The 20415-nt window shown below is 50.7% G+C and overlaps 1 protein-coding gene across 5 annotated transcripts in view; it reads left to right on the top strand.

Annotated features, from left to right (window-relative positions):
- Positions 1–20415, top strand: part of DAAM1 (dishevelled associated activator of morphogenesis 1) — a 96371-nt gene that overhangs the window by 70992 nt on the left and 4964 nt on the right. For 4 of the 5 annotated variants that reach the window (XM_063333625.1, XM_063333628.1, XM_063333626.1 and 1 more), the window contains 11 exons: positions 261–572; positions 688–795; positions 5705–5734; positions 7084–7187; positions 12275–12359; positions 13119–13225; positions 14945–15033; positions 15268–15436; positions 16190–16297; positions 18425–18485; positions 19136–19267. In XM_063333625.1, the coding sequence (XP_063189695.1) occupies positions 261–572; positions 688–795; positions 5705–5734; positions 7084–7187; positions 12275–12359; positions 13119–13225; positions 14945–15033; positions 15268–15436; positions 16190–16297; positions 18425–18485; positions 19136–19267 (1305 nt within the window). The remainder of the gene's footprint in view (positions 1–260; positions 573–687; positions 796–5704; positions 5735–7083; positions 7188–12274; positions 12360–13118; positions 13226–14944; positions 15034–15267; positions 15437–16189; positions 16298–18424; positions 18486–19135; positions 19268–20415) is intronic. The other variant, XM_063333629.1, reaches the window with a different exon arrangement.

Below are 20415 nucleotides of genomic sequence, written 5' to 3'. Positions count from 1 at the left end.
GGTGATTTCTGGAGGTTGAGCTGCATAGGAGGCTGAAAAAGGTGCTTGGTGGGAGGGCCACCACCATGTCCATCCCAGGTGACAGGCTGATTTTGCCTCTCCAGCTGCATGGGACCTCCGTCAGGAGTGCTGGAGCCTTTGAGTGCTTCCTATGCTAGTTAAATTTTGGCAAAAAAAAAAAAAAAATTGGCATGGGGGCATGTTTTAGGTGGTGTCCCCTCGCTCTGTATGACCTGTCTCCCCTCCTTTTTTCCTCCCAGAGGGCGATTTGTGCTGCCAGTCCTGGAGGACCTCCCTTGCCACCAGGAGCTCCTGGTGGCCCTTTACCTGCTCCAGCTCCAGGATCCCTCCTTCCTCCTCCACCACCACCACCACCACCACCAGGGGGATGTCCCCCACCGCCTCCCCCACCACCCCCTCCTCCAGGCGGCCCACCGCCCCCTCCCGGCCCCCCACCCCTGGATGGGGTGATGCCTCCCCCCGGAGCACCTCTGGGCTTGGCCCTCAAGAAGAAGAGCATCCCACAGCCGACGAATGCCCTCAAGTCCTTCAACTGGTCCAAACTGCCAGAGGTAAACCGGACAATAATTCGAGCAGTGAAACCAGAGGTGCCGGATGGCCAACCCGGTGCCACGTGGGCAGGTGGGCAGGGGACCCCCAACCTGCAATCCTCCCGCTGTCTTGCAGAACAAGCTGGCAGGCACCGTGTGGACCGACATAGATGACACAAAAGTGTACAAAATCCTGGACCTCGAAGACCTGGAAAGGACGTTCTCTGCCTACCAAAGACAGCAGGTAATGGCTGGCCCAGGGCGCGCATAAGGATCTGGGCAAGGCACCACCGATACGAGATCGTGCGGTTTCTCTTGTGGTCTCAAAACATGTCTCCCGTCATTATTTCATACCAACGCCATATTTGCCAGATTGACTTGATCTGCTTTATCCTCTTATCCGCATGCCAGTGCCTTTGCGTTGAAGTGGCCGTTCACAGCTTGGTGTGCCCCAATGCCCACGCACCTGACCATGTGTGTCATGAAGATGGATCACCAAAAAAACCCCACCCCTTAAAAAGACAGGGAATGTATGAAAATAGCCCCTAGGTGTGGCTATGGTTGGGTAATATTTTTGGATCGCTCTTAACAGCAACTGCTTCATGTCTCCGTATTGGGTGGAAAATTTCTATCCCTCTCTGGTCAAGAAGGACCGTTTTGCCCACATCTACCATGGGTGGATCTCTTCTTTTATTTTTGTAGTGAGTCCAGAACAAAATGTGAGCTTTGAACAAAAAAGCAAATACCAAACCAAAATAATGACACTGCAGGCAAAAGTCTCTGCTTTTTAATCTCCTGCTCAAGCAGTATGGCCCCAGTTTGGAAGGCATCAAAGCACACAAAGACAATTAGACATTTATTTTACCCTGGGCAGGACCATGATGGGCAAAAGCAATGAATTTTTCAAGAAGGAAGGAGAAAAAGCAAGGAGAGAGGCTGAAAAAGTTGTGTTCACCTGCTTAATGTCTGGCTGCATTGCTGGGAGGAGAGAACAGCTTGTCTTGGTCTTGCCAGGCTCAGGCAGAGGGATGGTGCTGGAAAGGGGTGGACTTGACGCGTAAGCTCCTTAGGCAACGTAAGAGTTTAATCTCTTCCAGAGGCTAATTGAGGGAAAAATCGGGGCAGATTAGAGCAGGGCAAATATTAAGAGTAACCCACCAGAGGTACATGCTGCCCCAGTGTGTTTCAGGAATAGGTGACCATAGTGCTGGCTCTTTTCCCCAGAATTTTTGGAGTTTAACTCATGCCTACTGAAGGGCATGATGAGATGGAAATGGAAGGGAAGCAAGAATAGAAACCTGGTGTGTCAGCGGAATGGTTTGCCCTCTGGCTTGCCTGCCCGAGTCCATGAATCACCTGGTGTGCCGCGCGTTATTGCCAGGCAGTAATTTAAAAATAATTTGGCTTGGCTGAGGTCTTGCAGGGTAAAGTGGCTCATTAGGTTTAGAACCAGCAAGAAGGGAGAGATGCTGCAAGGAGATCTGTGACATGGGCTTTCACCCTAGATGGGATGAGAACCAAAAGGGAGCTAAAAATGGGAGCCAGGGACTGGAGCGGGATTGGCAGAAGATGCTGTGAGAGCGTCTGGAAGGGGAATAGGGAAAGAGGAGGTGAAATCCCCCCTGTGAGATGCTGCTGGGGCTGGAGCCACCCTTGGGAGCATGATGCACAAGTTCCTTGTGGCTCACCCAGGCTTTGTGGTCGCACCATTTTGTGTGAGTCGAGTGATGGGACAGATCTCCCTGGGCATGTGATTGCTCATCTGCAAGTTCCGAGGATACCCCCCACTTGCAGTCCCAGTGTGGGGAGAGGGTGCCTGGCTGTGTGCTCCAGTGTCACTGGCAGCACGACCCTGCAGACAGCTGCCGTGCACACCCCAGCACGTGGGGTTAGATGCGCTCCTTGAGATCACACCTGTACAGCATGGGGCACTTTGCACATGGTGGGAGGCTGGGGAAGCTCCGTGCAAATAGCCTGTCCCTTTGAGGAAGGACAATGAACTAGCGCCTTGATAACTCACAGTGTTTTCGAGCTCTAGCAAAAGTTGGTTTCGGTCCTGAGCAAGCAAGGGAGGAGCAGGGATTTCTCCTCCCTGCTCCCTGTCTTGAGCTCTTGGCCAAAAATCACTTGCTCGCTGATCGCACCTCTCTCCTTGTCCTGAGACAAAACATTCGCAGGACCTGGGGCATCAGGGGCTGCCTGTCTGCCCACACCCCCAGCAAACCGGGGCTCTGAAACCGCATGGCTGGGTGGTGCATCACTGCGGCAGGTGCTCCCACAGGGTTTGGAGACAGCGCGCAGACATGTGTGTGGTGCAGAGAGCTCTCTGAGCCCCCTTCAAGTGGCCGTTGGGGGGCTGTTGATGAGATTTGGCTGGTTTTATTGCCCTAGTGCCTGGGAATCTCTAAGTAGCGCACGAACCCGAGACTTAACGATGTACTTAATTTTAAAGCTTCTCTTTAAATGCTTTTCCCACATCACAGGCTGGGATGTAAATGCAGGCTATAAAGTGAGCTCTGTAGCTCTCAAGAAAGGCTCTTTCCATGTGGGGAAGACAGGAGCCCTCTGGGCTTCCTGAGGCTCAGCCTGGGAGCATCCCTGCACTGTGCTGTCAGGAGAGCCCATGTCCTCCCCAGGTCCTTCCTGCCAAAGCTCTGCAGATGTCCCCATCCCTGCAGCTGTGTGTGATACCAGCGTTTACCAGTCCTGCTAGATATAACAGAAAAAGCTGCAGGAGCTTTGCGTTTCAGGCTGTGGCATGAAGACCCGGCAGGACCGGGGGCAGCAGCTTAAGGACGTGCATGTGGTGATGGAGGAAAGCAAGTCTAGGGCCATCAGGGCTTATATGTGCTCCACAAGGGTCTGCGCCTCCATTGGAGATGTTTCGAGAGCCTGCAAGGGGAGGAGGCTGGGAGTTATGCTGATAAGTGGCAGAGCCACAGCCAGGGCAATCCTGGCAGGTCCCTCAGTGGTGAGTGATGTAAAAGAGCCAGGGCGAAGTGGAAAAAATACGTGTTGTGGAACCAGGGGCTTAGTAGTGAGCTGGGAAAGAATTCCTCTCCCAAAAAAGGATGAAAGAGGAAAAGCCTCTGGCTCCTCCGTGCAAGCAAGAGTGACCTGCGCAGGGGCCAGTGGCAACAAGGGTGGGGAATGTTTGTGGGGACAGTGACAGCAGATTTAAAGCTACTCCTTCTTACAAGCACCATCCTGCAGCAGAGGCTGGATCACAGTTTGTGCAAGGGAAAGGGGCAGGAATGAGGCTGTTTTGAGGCAGAGAGGGAGGTTTTTTGTAATGAGCCTTTTCTCTACCTTAATGCCTGAGGAGCCTTCCCTCTCCTGGAGCAGGAGACTGCAGGAGGACCACCATGTCCTTCTCCTCTGCAACAGTGTGGAGCAAGTCTGAGCATTGTGGGGCAGGTCTGAGCATCAGGATGGAAGGAGGGCTTCCTAATAAGAACCAGTTAAATGAACAAGATAACCATTGCAGCTTGTGGGTATGCTTTGTGCCTGTCCCATGAAGGCGCCTGCTGGGAAGAGGTTGCTTTATGAAACACTGATCCTCAACCTTAACTGATTCACAGAGTTAAATTCCATCTTTGCAACAGCCTCACACCCAGCTAAATCATGCAATTTTTCATCTAACCTCCCTGAAGTACAGCAGTGGCAGCTTGGGTGTCCTTATTCAGGGTCTGCAGGTCCCCCTTGCTTTGCAAAGTCCCTAGTACGGTTGCATTGCTGGAGCTCTGCTCTTGGGCATGGTCGTGGCAGCTCTTTAACACGTGTTTCTGTGCAGGTGGGTGCAGCACTGCCTCAGGGAACCATTCGGCGCGGCACCACGCCGGGGTGCCTGTACCACACCCCATGGGCACCCATCCCTCAGCCTTTTCTTGGCTGTTTCTTTGCCTCCTGGCACGTCTTGTTCCACATCTTACCCACAGCATTTCTGTGGGCTCAAGGAAAGCCTGACACATTGGTTTTTAGCCACGGGGCTTGCAATTGGCACAGCTCAGCCCCTGTGTTCACTGGCATCTAAGGGAGCCTTTTCCCATCCTCCTGCCCAGAGCCACGTGTAGGTTCTGGGCAGATCCAGCCTCGGCAACTGGTCAGGGGAAAACCTGCGTAAACAAGGTTTCCTTTAAGAAGGCAGCAGTGATGGAGCTGTGTTTGGGGATGACTGACTCCAACCAGGCATGTGGGCCATCAGCCACCCCAGCACACCCCACCCTTGTAAACCAGCTACATTTAGACCCACCTGCCTCCTCTGCTCATTGCCTGCCTTCTATTTTCAAAAAAAAAAAAGAATAAAATGAACCATTTTTGCATCTTTGAAACCTCCCTCCGTATCACAGAGGTGCTTCATGGTCTCTTGAGCCAAGCACACAAAAAAAATAAGATGCAGTCCAGGGAACGAGGAGGGAAACCCCCCCTGTGTCTGTGCACGTGTGTTGTGCCAACTTTGTGGCACATGTTTCCAGGCTGGTGGGGGAAACGTGACAGGACAACCAGGTCTTTGAAGGAGCGTGTCACCGTCGGGGAGTTGGGGTAGCATTTGGCCAGGCTGCCAAGCCCTGGAGAAGTGGCGTTGTCCCTGTTGGAGTAGAATTCAAGGGGAAACATGTTGCCATGGCAAATGGTAAAGTTTTGCTGCAGCCAAATTTGCTCTGGGATGAGCCTCTTGTTATTTCCACTTGAAAGCCCTGTTTTTCCTGGCAGTCACGTTGGCATTTCAGTCTCTTGGATTGACAAAAACTAGCAATTTTCTTCCCCAGCATGGTGGGCTGAGCAGTGCTGTACCTTTGGGCCAGCGCTCGCTGACTCTCGCACAGAGCAGCAGCAGGACTCGGCCAGCATCCTCCCACCTCGTCCCATGTCCCATCCTCACCTCCTTGCACAGCAGCACCTTGACCTGATCCATTCGTGGAGCTGCCTCTCCCTTTCCTGCCAGTCCACACTAGGGGTTTCTGCATATCCTTCAATCCTCAACACGTTTTCATGTGCATCTCCCCCCATTTCAGTGCAGGCAGACCCTGAGTGCTTCCCTGTGCTGCCAAGTCCCCCATGTTGCACCCTTCCCTTGTCTGTGCTTCAAATTCTTTTGGTTTTGCTGAGATGTGTTTTTACTGCCTTTTTCCATGCTTCTGCTATGGCCGTAGGACTTCTTTGTGAACGGTAACTCCAGACAGGTAAGAGAGCATCCGCAGGAGCCCAGCGCCTGCAAGCAGCGAGTGCAGCATGGGGCTGGGGACATGGGGGACACATGTGGTGCTGCGGGGGGTTAATGTCTGGCAAAGTGGGCGTTAAATCAGAGAGCATGCCGGGGAGGCTGGTAAGTACAAAGCTGCCCTCTCTGCTGTCTAGCTGGACTGCGGAGCCAACCTGTGTCCAGGGGTTGAATTTTCAGATGCGACTTAACACAGAGAAGCTCCTGCCACTAGGCTTTTTCACTTTTCAAAAGATGGAAATAAATAAACTCATACCTATGGGTTGAAGCTCTCTGTTTCATTGTGGTCAGAGCAGGCAAGGCACACGGGAGGGGTGGCTGATGGTAGGTGACTTGGGGCTTACCTTCCTTCACGTGCCACTGCCTTCACTCTATGCCACCTGTACCGGCAGCTTCACGCTTCTCATAGCTGTGTTTTTTTTTCTTTCAAACGAAACAAAAAAGTGAAAAATGGGAACTTCTGTTCTCACTCTCAACCTGTGCAATGGCTGTGTGACAGCTCTCTGGCACTTACAGACGTTTAGTGCAGATCTTCAGCACGTGGGACCTTGCAGCTCCAGGTTGTGTTCCTTCCAGAAGGATTGAATAGCTGGCTTTTAATCCATTACCTTACTAAAACATATGATATGGTAAATTAAAACCAGGGGCAACACGAACCCCTTGGGCAACCCTGCAAAATTGCTGTTATGTACATCTGCCCATTCGCCCAACAGTGCAGTTTGATATGTTGTTACTCATTTGAAGGTAACGTATTTAAGCTGCTTAGGAGATGTAGGTGCTTATACCACACCAATTCCTGCTTTCAAATCCCTTCTTTTGGGAGAATTTCGCTGAAAGAGCTGCACAATGCTGCAGGTTGTGTTTGGGAGTCTGGTAGCTTGTCTTGGTCAGCTTGCTCAGGAGGACTGATGTGTGAAGGGCGACTGAAGGTGTTTGGAGCGGGTGAAGTACAAGAGTGATGCTGAGTGTGTGCAGCAGCCCGTAATGAAATATTTCATGGGAGGATTTAATGAAGTATCACAAATATGTACGCTAAGAAAGCCCAGCTTTATTTATTCAGCAGCGCCTGCGTGTTTGCAGATTCTTAAATCTTCCCTGTCTGAGAAAATATTTACATTTCTAACCAGTCGCTTCAAAGCCAGCTCTGTGTTTCAGTTACAGGCAATGGGTTTTACCCGTAACCCGTGGTGACGCTCCTGATTAATGGGGGTCTGCTGTTATCACGCTGCTATGTGCTGAGAGTACTAAATGTCTTTGCTTCCCCACAGCTTTTCTCCAGGCTTTTTTTTTTTTTCTCTTGTTTTTTTGTAGAAGGAAGATGCTATCGATGACACCTTGAGTTCCCGGCATAAAGTCAAGGAGCTTTCGGTCATAGACGGCCGGAGAGCTCAGAATTGCAATATCCTCCTCTCCAGGTATGGTTAATGCCTTCTCGCCCTCCAGGGAGTAGGGGGATGCTTGATAGCCTGCCCTGGGCTGGGAGGGTGCTCCTTATCCCTGGGGGGAGTTTAATGACAGGAGGCAGCGTGGGAGGAGAGCCAGCGACACCTGAACCCAGCTATAGCCTTACACCGTTCATGGCAGGGTGGCATGGAGGGCAGGGGGGGGAAATGCGATTAATTGGGTATGTCGCAATTCAGTGTCCCTGGAAAGCCTCAGAGGGGCTGGGGTGCCCAGCACTGAGCCTTTATAGGGGATGGGCAGGTGGTTGATTTCACCTCGTATCTTTCTCAGCCTGGATTTTGTTTGCTCTTTGGTGGTAGTTTAAGAGGATTTCTGTTAGGCCGGAGAAAGCTTCTGCTCACCCCTTACAAAGCAGGCTCAGCCCTGCCCTGTTACCAGCAATTTAATCCCACCCCTGGCTTGCTGCCAAGAGGATAAAAAGGGCCTTTTTTGGCAAGATAAACTACACCAATAAGACTGACTTCTGAGAAAGAAGCCAGGCTGCAGTGGTCTGAAAGGATCAACCATCAGCTTAGCTACTTGGAAAAATAACCCAAACAGCAGCAGAAAATGCCACTTGTTTCTAACTCACCCAGAAAGAAAAAAATCCCAACAGCCATAAAATATAGCTCCATTCGGAAATGTTCGCTCTGCTGTCTGGAAGTGCAGAAGCTTTTGTGACACTCAGGCCTGGCCAGGATGGAGCAGCATCACTGGCAGGTTGGGCCTGCAGCCATGGCGCCCAAAGTCTGTTTTCCCAGACGATGGGTCGATGGAGGCAGTGCCTCACCTGAGCAGCCCGGCTGGTTTCCTTCCCTAGAAAGCATGCAGAGGCCGATGCCTGCAAAACAGACCCCTCTGGGTGGGTAACTTGCAGTCCCTGGTGCTTCTTCAAGCTCCCCCAAAGGTGGTCCTCTGGCCCGCAGGCAGCAGGAATGAGTGCAGCAAGCCATGTGCCGCAGCGTTCAGGGGTAGAATTGCCATGTTTATGGCTGTTTCTGCTTTAGGTTGCTTCTGGGGATTTTCATACATCCTAGCAGTCCAAATAAAAAGGATGACAACGGAAGCAGAGTTTAAAGCAGCAGGCAAATGAATACGTCTATGGCAGCCAGCCAGCAAGTGAAGCAATTGGATTTGGGGCACTGGCTGGGCTGCTCTCGGTGTACTTAGGCTGAGCACAGTCAGAGTGGGTTTTGGTGTAATTCAGACTGAGGTTTAAGTGTATAATGGAAAGTTAAGCAGGCAAATAGCCCCTTTGGTGGGAAGGGGAGCTACTCAAGCACTTAACTTCAAAGGCATTTTGCGTGTCTTACTCAGTTAAGTGCTTGAGTAGCTCCCCTTCCCACCAAATCTGACCAGCGAATCTTTCTATTCCAAGAAAGCGATGGCTTTCTTTACAAGTCGCCAGTAATTAATCCCCCAAAAAGGGCACGACAAGGCCACTGCCTGTCTGCCCTCCCCTTTGGGTTGTTTCCTAGGGGAAAAGCAGGATCAGACCTGCCCTGCAGGGTGGTCCCCAGGACTCTCATACAGCTTTTCGTGTGCACGTCCCACAGCATCAGGGCCCTGCAAGGACGAGCAGCTCTGGGGAAGCTCTTTGGAGGTGCTTTAAAGTTCACCCCATGGTGCTGTGAGGGATGCGTGGTCAGAAGGGCGAGCCGAGCAGCAGCAGCCAAATCTGCCCCTTCCTCCATTTCTGCAAGGGACCACAATTGAGTTTCTCTCCCCAAAATCCTTTTGGGCAATTCACTCTTGATGCAAAGCAGCTAAAAGGAAGGGCAGTGTTGGGGTGAAGCCCAAGCATCCTGCTGGCTCCCACGGGCCTCTGTAGGCTCAGGTCCAGCCAGACTCCATGTGACCTTGGGCAAACCCTTTCATCTCTGCCCGCCCCAGTTGCCCATCCCTAAGCCAGGCAGAGCAGCAGGTCCTTGGTCCGGGCATTGCGAAGGGCTCACTGGGTGGCTCGCTGCTCTCCTACCTTGCCCGCCCGGCCACCATGGGGACCAGGAGACTTTCACATGCGAAAGGATCTGCAAGCTTGGCTCCTTATGTAGCCCAGACATTTGTAAGCTCACCAGGCATTGTCTGGCTTGCAGCGTGGAAAGATTACAGCCAGCAAGATACTTTATCTCTGTACATTTATTTTTTTGCCTGCTTCACTTGCTTTGGGAGAAATTGCTGCACAGTGAGATCACTGGATTTTCCTCTGGCTTGTAATGCAGCACAAGGATATTTTTAACACTTTTTTCCTCTTTATTTTTTTGAGAATGCTTTGCAGAAGTCAGTGCACTATTGGGTCTTCCTCAGCAAACCACCATGTCGTTGCTTTTGCTCCCTGTGTACGTGTTTGTATTTTTAGTGCTGCTTTCTGCAAGATGCAAATCAAGCCCTTGCTCCATCACTTTCTGCGTGTGCTGGCGGTGAATGGCTCATTTGATTCCTCTCCCCGGCAAGATGGCATGGAGCATTTTTCTCAAATGAATGTGGCTTTTCAAGAGGGCGCGTCCCGTTCCTGGCGGAATTCGTTTTTCCCCTTCACACATATTACGTGATCCATGGGACTCTACAAAAGCCACGCAAAATAGGCCCGTGCTTGTCAGGCTGGCAAGCTGTCACTTCGCATCGGCGGGCTGCTGCCTTTAAATCCCTGTGACAGCAAGTCCTGTGACCCCATTCCTCTCAGACGGCTCGCGTTCGACAGCTGCTGCCAACAATGATAATTATTGTTGTTATAGATAAGCTTCTAGCTTTCACTGGCCCCTTTCCCATCAAGTCGTCTGAGAAGCTGTTTTCTTCTGGTGCCCCGTGCTTGCTCTCTGCCAATGCTGGGGCAGTCTCTTGTTCTTGGCACTGGGTTTTGGTGATTCCTGAGAAAAGCTTTTTCAGCTTCTTTTTTTTTTTTTCCTTAAATCTGTTCTGTTATTGACTTTGCTTTTAACAAGCAGGGCTTACAAAAGTCAACCTCATCTTTCACCGCCCTCCTGGAGATAGTCATGGTGGAAAGCGTGCACTTAAGGTGTCACTTTGGCTTTGGATGAGGAGTAGCTACCTACCCCTTCTCCCGGGAGCATTTTTGCCTCCCAGGAATCCCCCCAAATGTCCGAACCGAGCCAGTGTCTGTTTTTCACTGTGACGGGGATTGATGTGACATTTGTTGGCAATCTTGGCTCTTGTGTCCCTGCTTGGGTATAAAAGAAGTCCTCCTGCAGCTTCATACCCGACATCAGGTCATGTCCATCCCAGCCACTGCCCTCGTACAGGACAGGTAGGGTGTCCCCAGGACAAGGCTGCTTATCACTGCAAGCAGCAGAGGGGATGTTTTCCATGGATCTTGGGTTTGCTCCTTGTACAGCAACCGTAGCAATAGTCCTGGGCGCTGCTCAGCTCAATCTTTGAGCTTCCTCCCCTGGCTGAGGGTGGGATTTTAAATCACTCATTTAACAAACCCTCTCTTGGGGAGCTCACTCGAGCGTGAGGTGAGAGAGGACCAGGTACAGGACAAGAGATAAGGGCTCATAGGGAACAAATATTTACTTGACAAGCCTGTAAGGTCCACATACCTCGATAAATCAAATCCTTTACTCCAGCCTTGAGCAAAAGATTTCAAGCTAAACTGAGCCCTTGCTACCCTGGTCTTAGAGACAACACCCTCCCTGCTTTAGCTTCATCTTCCAAAAGCCAGCTCCGTGGTTTCAGTCTGCTTCCTGAAGAGATGTTCGGCTGAGAAATACCCTCCTCGTTTAATTACTTAGAGTGATCAAGTCAGCTCCCAATCTCCTTTTCGATCTGCTGATCAGGTTGACTTCCAAGGTCTCACATCCCAGCGTAGGGTTTGTTTCTGGTTTCAGCTCATTCCTTTGAGCCACATCCAATGTTTCAGCATCCCTTGGCAGCACTGATCACCAAGACTGGGACAATAGGTTTCCTTAAAGCCCATGAACAGGTCTTTTCAACCATGCAACTTCTTGTGCATGAAAGTACAGGGGATTTATTTTATTTATATCTATTGCAATGACTTTAACCGTCACTGGAAGCTGGGCAAGGGATAGGATGTTGGCAGACAGAGTTGCAGGAGTTTCTGGGCTCTCCCTCTTTTGCATTTAGTTTATTCTACTAAGTGCAATGCAAAAACATGAAGAAAAATATGGTGGGTTTGCAATCAAAGTCCTTGCAGGGAGTGGTCACAGGGAGTGCTGCAGACATATTAAACTGTAATTGATGGCTGCTCCATCTTCAGTTCCTCTTATGTGAAGTGGAGGAAGAAAAAGGTGGAAGGGGGCTGGTTTCCAACTGTTACTGTTTGAAGCACGTTGAATTCTGCCCCCCTCGGTCCCCAGAAAAAAAGCTGATGGGTTTCCTGGGATGCTGAGCATCTGCTTCTCCAAATTTTGGACTCCTTTCTCTTTCTTCCTAGAGAGACACTCGCAGCGAAGGCGGCTGGGAGGGGTGGGGAAGGCAATGTTCAAATCCAAGAAAAACAGCAGAAATTGGCCCAAGTTTCCTTAGGGGTTGCAGCAATGGGTTTAGGAGCAGTGCTGAGCTGAATGCTGAGCTCAGCCTGAGCTGTGCTGCCGACAGGGAGGGTGGCCCCTGCTGGCCCCGTGGCCCTTGGGGATGCTGGGACTGCAGGAGCAGCATTGGTATGGGCAAGAGTTACGTATAAAAGTTATTTACTTTTAATACATGTATAATACTGTATAATGTATATATACTTATACAGTATATATATTATACATATATAATGTATAATGCTTAGGATACTTACATAAAATACTGTAAAACAGGGGATGGCAGCTGCAGTGTGGGGAGAGGGAATTGGCTGGTGGGGTTTGACACCCCCCCTGTTTGCAGCAGGGCTGCTCTGTGCTGTGCCTTGGCAGAGCATAGTCCTGCCGTGTCTCACACTTCTTCCTTCATAACACACTGCATAGTGTAATTTGTAAGGCTGCTGCTGGCTGGGAGTTAAGCTGTTCAACTTGGAGGGGTGTGTAGGAAATGCTCATCGACTCTGCGTGATTACTGGGCTGGGAATAACTCTCCTTCCCCCTTTACCTCCCAGGCTGAAACTCTCGAACGATGAGATCAAACGAGCTATTTTGACGATGGATGAGCAGGAGGACCTCCCGAAAGACATGCTGGAGCAGGTGGGCAACGCGTCCTGTGCTCTTCCATGGTTGCCTAATGCTAAGACCACACTGTGCAAGGTGCTCGGGACCAATCCGCAGCTTTGAGAAGTGTGTCAGGGCCCCAGATTATTTACCAACCGCATGTTGAAAAAACACTCAAGTGAGCTGCAGGAACAGGAAAGCAGCTTGGTCACAGCATCAGTGTTGGGAGCAGCATGGCCTCCATGTGCCTTGACTACCTGGGTCTGCCCTGGGACCCCAAGGCTGAGCCAGTTGCCTGTTTTGTGGCTGCAGCTTGAAGTTTGTGCTTGGTAGGGGGTTATTTTTGAAAGATTGTTCAGCGTTTGTGCAGTTCTCAAAAAGGGAATCCCATATTTCACCCCATCTGAATCCGTTTGGAAGCATTTTAGTCACCTGTCCTTAAAGCTGAGCTGGTAATTGCACTTTCAGCAGACACGTGGGAGGATTCATTGCACAAAATTTCCATCTGCAAACAGGTAGAGCTGCAGCAAATAAGAGTCTCTGACATGTCCTCTGGCAGAGCTAATGTTGAAAACTCCTTGGAGCAGACAGAGTGATGGCAGGGCCGACACTAATGTGATGGGGTAATGGAAGGAAGGTCACAGGGGTAATGAATACACTTATTTTGTAGGTGGTCTCAGGGTCACTGTCTGTACATGTTGAAAAGGTAGTAGATTCAAGCAAATAAGTCGCCGTTTTGCTCCTGAAAAACTGTGTATGGACCTCATGTCCACAAGTGTGCTTTCCCTTGTTTAGCTTCTGAAGTTTGTTCCTGAAAAGGGTGACATTGACCTCCTGGAAGAGCATAAGCACGAGCTGGACCGTATGGCCAAGGCTGACCGTTTCCTCTTCGAAATGAGCAGGTTGGTGGCCCAGGAGACACGTGTTTTGGCCTGTGGCTGCACAGGCTGGTTGCAAGGCAGCTGTTTGATGGAGCCTGGTTGGGATGCCCTGCTTGCTTTTTTTCACATCAAGAAATGAGAGGGACAAAGCATGGTGCTCTCACCCATAAGGATCACTTGTGATGCTGTGCTCCTAAAATCAGGGTTGTGCATCCCAGACAAGCAGCAGCTGGATGGAGCAGGGGGGAGAGAGATTGGGAAATGGATCCTCTGGAGACATTTGTTGGTTTCCCAGAGGATGTCCCGTCACATTTCCCTTCTTGTTTGGATTAGAAAAGCTCAGTCTGTCAGAAGTCTGTGAAAGACTGCATCATCTGCATCATGGCCCGGGTAGCAAGTGCTGTTTGAATGATAACAACACTGTAGTGATGCTCCTTTCTCCTTCACACGAACATATCCTAATGAATGCTAAAGACTGATGTGTGTAAGTTTTGCCCTGCTGTGTAGGTAAGTCCCACTCCTCACCTCAGGAATGACTTGTCCCTGGGGATCCTGAGAATATGGAAAGGAAATCTCATTTCTTCCTGCTTCTGGTAGCAATGATTTAAGGCTTAGAAATCTTCAGGCATCAGTAATCTTATCTTTTGCATGTACATCCTCCAAAGGTGCTGGTTTAAAATCTTGAAGCTCCTTATTTAAATCCAACTGAGTTGAGCTCCTTGAATTTCTTAGCTGAACTTCAAGCAAGTCACTTGTTTGCAAAGTCAGTGAGTTTCACAATCTGAGATTGTACTAGGAGATCAAAAATAGAAATGTTTCTGTCCTCCCTGAGAAATGCACCAATGAACACCAGGGCAATGCACCGTGTAGTTGCTGAGTGTCAAAGACAGGCAGGACGGAGCTGTGAAGTTCAGACCTGAGCCCTCGGGGCTGGAAGAGGCTCAGAATTAGCTTTCCTATCGCAGATCACCTTTCTTCTTCACAGTCTCTTGCCCAAGTGTTGCTCCCATGCCTCCATCTTTTGGAAAGCACAACGTACTGATGCAAATATTTTCCTTGATTTCCAGCATGGCTTTTTAATTTGCCCTGTGTTCTGTAACCGAGCGTGATGTCTTTGTCACCTCTGATTAGTACAACGACAGCGTAGCTCATGACCTTGTCTGTGAGCACGTCTCCTTTGGGTCCTTGGTCTAAATGACTCAAATCAGACTGCCATTTGCGTACAAGTGAGATCTTGTTTAGCCTAAATACAATTGACATGAGCAGAGCTGTCCCTGACTTGCCCAGGAAAGGGCTGGATTGGGCTGTGTTTGGTGGCTTTCCAGCCCAGGCCATCATTTTGAGGATCTGAAGGTCCAGTTTTGTTAGTGCTGGTAGTTGGTGTGCCTGTCTCCAGCCACAGCTCATCACAAAGCCATTGGGAGCCCAGACCTCATCAGCATCTTTGCTAAGGAGTGGTAAAAGAACTGTTTATAGCAATAGGGTGTAAAAATGCACTTGTTGAACCTGCTGAGTTAAGGATAGCCTCAAGCACATGCTTAAGAGCCCACCTGGATCCACCCCAGGACAGCTGTAGCTTCAGTTGTCATTTTTCCCAGCGAGCATCAGGGAGAAATGTCGTCATTATTTTTTAATCACCATGGCTCAAGTGTGCTTTGTGAGCACAGCTGCGAGCAGCAGAGCAACTGAGCTCTGCCTGGAGCAAGCAAAGCTCAACCAGCACCTCTCTTTTTTTCCCAGGATAAACCATTATCAGCAAAGGTTGCAGTCCCTCTACTTCAAGAAGAAGTTTGCAGAGAGAGTTGCAGAAGTCAAACCCAAGGTTGAAGGCAAGTGACCAGACCTGCTATGGGGCTCTGTGTTAGCACAGGGAGCACTCATAGAAAGAGCATCACTCTGTGCCAGGGCAAGCCTGGTCTGCACGGAGGTTGCAGTGACACAGGGGAAGGGAGGGAGTTGTGGTTACTCTTTGGCAATAGGGGCACTGAAGGGGTCGCTGCAAGAAAAGGGGACTGGTGTGCTGCCATGGCAGGGGGTAATGTCCCACACCTCTCTGCTTTCAGCCATCCGCGCTGGCTCCAAGGCGGTGCTGCAGAGCAGCAGCCTCCAGCAGCTGCTGGAGGTGGTCCTGGCCTTTGGGAACTACATGAACAAGGGCCAGAGGGGCAACGCCTTCGGGTTTAAGATCTCCAGCCTCAACAAGATCGCAGACACCAAGTCCAGCATTGACAAGTGAGCAGCCCCTCCGCTCGTCCTCAGTAGCGTCCGCGGGCCCTAGGGATGTTGGGACATTGGAGGGGCCATTAGTGTTGCCTCTGGGACATGGGTAGGTGGAAGCTGTCCCCTCCCTCCTGCTGCCCCATCTGGCACATCGGATGATGCAAATGTCCATTTTTTGAGCAGGACAGATTTCCAGGGAAGCTGAGCTGCAGATCAGCACGGGGATTGATGGGGGCTTTCCTTCCCGGGCTGGCTAAACAGCAGCCAAGGCTGATTAGGAGTATCATCCCCCAAATGTTTTTTCCTCCCCTTTGAAGAAGCTAAGAGCTGTCGTGCTGTGGTGCAGTGTCCAGAGGAGGGGTCCCAGGGGCTCCTCTCCACAGGAACCCTCAAGCTGCTGCAGCCATCACCTGGTTTGCTCTCCCCACACCAAGCTCCATGCACACAGCGAGAGAAGCTGGGTCAGGTTTCAAACCTGCCTGGCATCATCCATCAGTAAAGACAGTGGAGGATGGGAGCGGTAGTGCTCAAGTCACCTCCGCTGGGTCCTTCCTGTGGAGGACCCTTGCTTGCAGGGACCAGGCTGCTTTGCAATGTGGCTGTGCATGGGACAGACCCATCCCATGTCCCTTAGACAGGCAGCAGCATCCTTGCAGAAATCCCAAAATAGTTTATTACCAGGGTTGGGATTTAACCAATGTTTTCAACTGAGCTCTTGGCTCCCCGTGGTGCCACCATGCTGACCTCACCGCTCCTCTCTCCTAGGAACATCACCCTTCTGCACTATCTCATCACTATCGTTGAAAAGAAATATCCCAAAGTCCTCCACCTGCATGAGGAGCTGCGAGACATCCCGCAGGCAGCCAAAGTCAAGTAAGCAGGGATTTAGGTGGCACATAGGGAGCACCGGGAGCACCTCTCCCCTCGCTTCAGCCTGCCTTTCTGTGTCACCCTCCCTTGCTTGCGCTCCTGGTCAGATCCTGGCCACTGGGCTGGGCCCTGTACTGTGGCCACGCTGGCCCTAGAGCAGCCTGGGAGGCAGGACCAAACATCACCTGGCTTTAAATATCAGCCCTTGCAGCAAAGGACTGCGAGCCTCAGACCTTGAGGGAGGGGAGCTGCTTGGAGCCAGCCGTTTCCTGTTGTTATCTCACTGCAGAAGCATTTAATTAATTTCTAATGGTACATTAAGTAATCCGGGAGGAAGCGGTTGCGGTGCGGCTGCAGATAAAGGGCAGCTGTTTATCTGCGTGTGGCAGGGAGGCTTTGCCTGCAGCATGGGCAGGACCAGGCAGCAGTGCGAGGGGTTCACCTGCCTCCAGGTCCTGCCTGGCCCTCATTTCACCACTGACACCGAGCTTCTGGCATTTGCAACAACCTTTTAAACGCTGCCTGTCTTCTGGTGACCTGTTTGGAGCAGGCTGCTGCTGTCTCCTTGCCGGCAGAGCCCCCGGTTCAGCAAAGCCCTTAAACACACGCTGAACTTTTAAGTACAGGAGCAACTCGCTGTTGCTCTGCGAAGCCCTCAACTATGTGCTGAAGTCCCTCTGAAATCAATGGGGCTTTGTTTCCGTTTTAAAGTTCAGCAGGAGCTTACTGGTTTTGCTGCTTTGGGGACCTGAGCAGCAAAGATCCCACATTTCTGCAGTCAGAACACATTTGTGTTAGCCACGGACATGAAAAGGGCCTGAAACTGCACGTCTTTAGAGAGGGGATGGCAAATACGCACGGAGTTTATGGCAGCCTGAGGATCTTTCAGGTTTCAAAGTGCTCTTGTGGCAATAGTGGCTTCCCCGCAGAAGATCTGTAATGTGCAAAGCCAGCATCCTTGTGTTTAAAATGTAAAAAAATTGTCAGCCATATGGATTAAACAAAGTGACAGGACAAATCTTGGCATGTGAGGAGGACTGTTTGGCTGCTGCACTCATAGGCATTGGCTGAGAATATGGTTGAGCAGGGCACGCTCCCTCGCCGGTGCAGGCTCCGGCTTTCTCATGCTCGTGTATCTGCAGCTGTTATACAGATAAACGTATGGGAAAGAAAACATCTGCGTAGAGAATATTTCCCCCCCTGAACTTTATCATTTCTCTCTAAACTGGACACCATGTGTAATATTTGGGCTTGGTTCAATCTAGAGTGAAACCAAAAAGTTTCTAAAGCTCTGGAAAACTAAATTCCCCTCAGCCCTGCAGCTGTGAAGCAAAATTGACACCTCTGTCAATCCCACCGCTAGTAATGAACTTCTGGAGCACAGGGCTCCCAAAACTGCATTTTCCCAGACTAAACCTGCCAGGAACGCTTGCCCCATGACCCAACGTCAGCGTTTCCAGGGACCCCAGCCCTAGGACAGACACCCCTGGAAAGACGTCAAGACTGTGGTCATCGAGTCTTTGTGAGAAAGCTTCCACTCAGATGTAGTGGTAGAAATACGTAAGCACTTGAACTTGACGCTCATCAGGGGCTTGAGCCTTGTGTAAACACAGTCAGTTCCAGACGTGATGATTTATTTTTATTTCTCTATATTTGGGTTGTCTCCCTTTATGAAAGCCTTGCTGCTTGGAAGGATGCTTTGCATGGCATTCACCTAACTGTGGTTCCCTGAAACATTGTCCGCTGTGCAATGGGACAGCAAGCCTATCTTCTGATGGCCCTCAAGAGGGGAAGAGAAATCTGTGCCCAACATATCCCTCTTCTGAGCTCTCCTTTTGCTTGGAGAGGTCTGGAGGCTGCTGAGCTTGCTAAGACTGCACAGTCCCCTTGATTGAAAATACAGAAAAGCGCTTTGCTTCAAAAAAGCAACTGCAGCTACTTTGAGATGGGTAGCTGTCTAGCTTAGAGGCTATCAGCCCAATTTATTGCTTAGAACATGCTGGTCTGCAAGCAGGAGACAATGTGTGCAGCGCCGGGATCTTTTCAGTGGAAAAACATGGTCGAGTTGGTTAGAGAGCCATAGAATTTGCTGGGGAAGGATGAAAATTAACATCCTGCCATTTCCAACAGCATGACCGAGCTGGAGAAAGAAATAAACACTCTGAGGAGCGGCCTGAGAGCAGTGGAGACCGTAAGTATTATTTAAATCAAATATAGTCCAGCTTGGCTCCACGCACCGCGACATCCCTCCTTAGGGAGGCAGGCAAGGGAGCTCCCAGCAAAGCTGCTGTTATCTCACATCCTGGAGATCTGTTTGTCCTTCCTTCCTGCCCTACACATGCGTCTGTCCTCTTAGGGCTGTTTTGGCATCAAAGTTACCATATGTGGTTAGGCATGTGCGTGGTTTATATCTAATAAGCCAAGGGAGGCTGAGTGAGTTTAGTGATGATGCCTGTGGAGGACCTGTGGTGTGCTGAGGGGTCTCCCTTTAGCTGTAAAACCACAGAGGGCTGGGGCTCAGGCTGAGCAGCACTTCTGCAGCCCAGCTGGAGTGGTGATGAAATGGTGGAGGTGTCCCGAAGGACTTGCTGTCTTGCTCAATTATGCCGCTTCCATGATCTCTCCTGCAGGATTTGGCCTTAAAAGTGTACTGCATGTGTGATACTGTAGAACAGGGTAATCCATGGCCTCACATATGGTAGGAGGAAGCAGCAGTGGCCGTGCAGCCAGCACGCTTGGCACTGATGCAGGCACTCACCCAACAGCCCTGACAGAGGCCGATGGTATTTGTGTCCCTCCATCAGCCAGGGCCTGACCAGATTTACTTTTTTTTCCCCAAAGGAGCTGGACTTCCAGAAGTCTCAGGTTCAGCAAACAGGTGACAAGTTTGTGTCTGTCGTCAGCCAGTTCATCACATTAGCCAGCTTCAGTTTCTCGGATGTTGAAGATCTTCTGATGGAAGCGAAAGAGCTGGTAAGGTCACCAACGTCCTTGAGATCTGGGTAGCATTTCAGCCTTTCCCCCAGCCAACGGGGGAGGGATGGTCCTGGCCTTCCCAGAGCACATACTGTGTGTTAACATCTCAGATACCTCCCCCACCTCCCCCCATGCAAGTGTCCTGCCGAGATCCTGACATGAGGAAAGTGCTGGGCTGCTCTTCATGGTTTGTTTGAAGTGGGTGTGTGGGTACATCTCTGTCTCTAGGGCCTTTTTCCTGCTTCACAACCCAGCATGCCAGGGGTTCACAGGTCAGGCCAACAGACTGCTTCTGGGACACAAGATGTGCTGTAGAAAGCCCCTGGCAGGGGCTAGCCATGGGAGAGTTGTGTCCATCCGGGGAGGAGATGATAGGTCATTTGTGAGGATCTGAGTGTTGGTGAAGAGCTCTCACTCAAGCCTAGAGAGCTTGCTTTGCTTTCTGTGTCTTAAAATGGAAATATCCCAGTTTTGGTGGCTTTAGAGTTAAGACTGCGGCAGCTTGGGCATCTTGGCCAATGAAGGCTGAAGATGGCAGGAAAGCAGGATGTTCTGTCTGGTGTTGTCGGAAGAGGAGGAAAAAATGCAACCAGGTCTTCAGGCTGGACGTGAGGTCACCCAGAGGTTGATATCAGCGAGCTGGGTGACCCCACTTCTACAGGGCAAAATAACATCCGATGCATAACTTCAGTCTGAGACCTGCCCAGCTCTTCTCTCCAAAGAAGGAGAGGAGCTCAGTGACATCAGTTGAGGCCAACTTCAGACCTGGTTAGAGAAGGTACTTAAAAGATTCACCTTCCCCAGAGTAATGCCTTGGTGAGTGCTTTGTAGCCACGTGCAATGACCTCTTGCCATGTTGTCCTTTTCTCCCTACCAGGCTGGCTTAAATCACAGCAATGGGGTGGCCATTGTCTGACATCTCTGACTCCCAGGCACCTTTTGCTTTCCCTGTTTCAACAAAGGAGCCCATATCTGGTTTCTGTTTCCTCCAAGAACAATCCTTCAGTATCTCCTCCCTGGCCTGGCCTTCATCTTGATTGAAGTGGCAGGGAGATAGTCCAGCGCAGGCCACTTTAGAGGTCCCATCCTTCTCCCTCTGCATGAGCTACCTCTGCAAAGACAGAACTTACCAAGTGCCACCACCA

Source organism: Chroicocephalus ridibundus, chromosome 4 (genome assembly GCF_963924245.1).
Source record: "Chroicocephalus ridibundus chromosome 4, bChrRid1.1, whole genome shotgun sequence".
In the NCBI taxonomy this organism is placed as follows: domain Eukaryota; kingdom Metazoa; phylum Chordata; class Aves; order Charadriiformes; family Laridae; genus Chroicocephalus; species Chroicocephalus ridibundus.
This window is presented reverse-complemented; position numbering and strand designations above follow the sequence as displayed.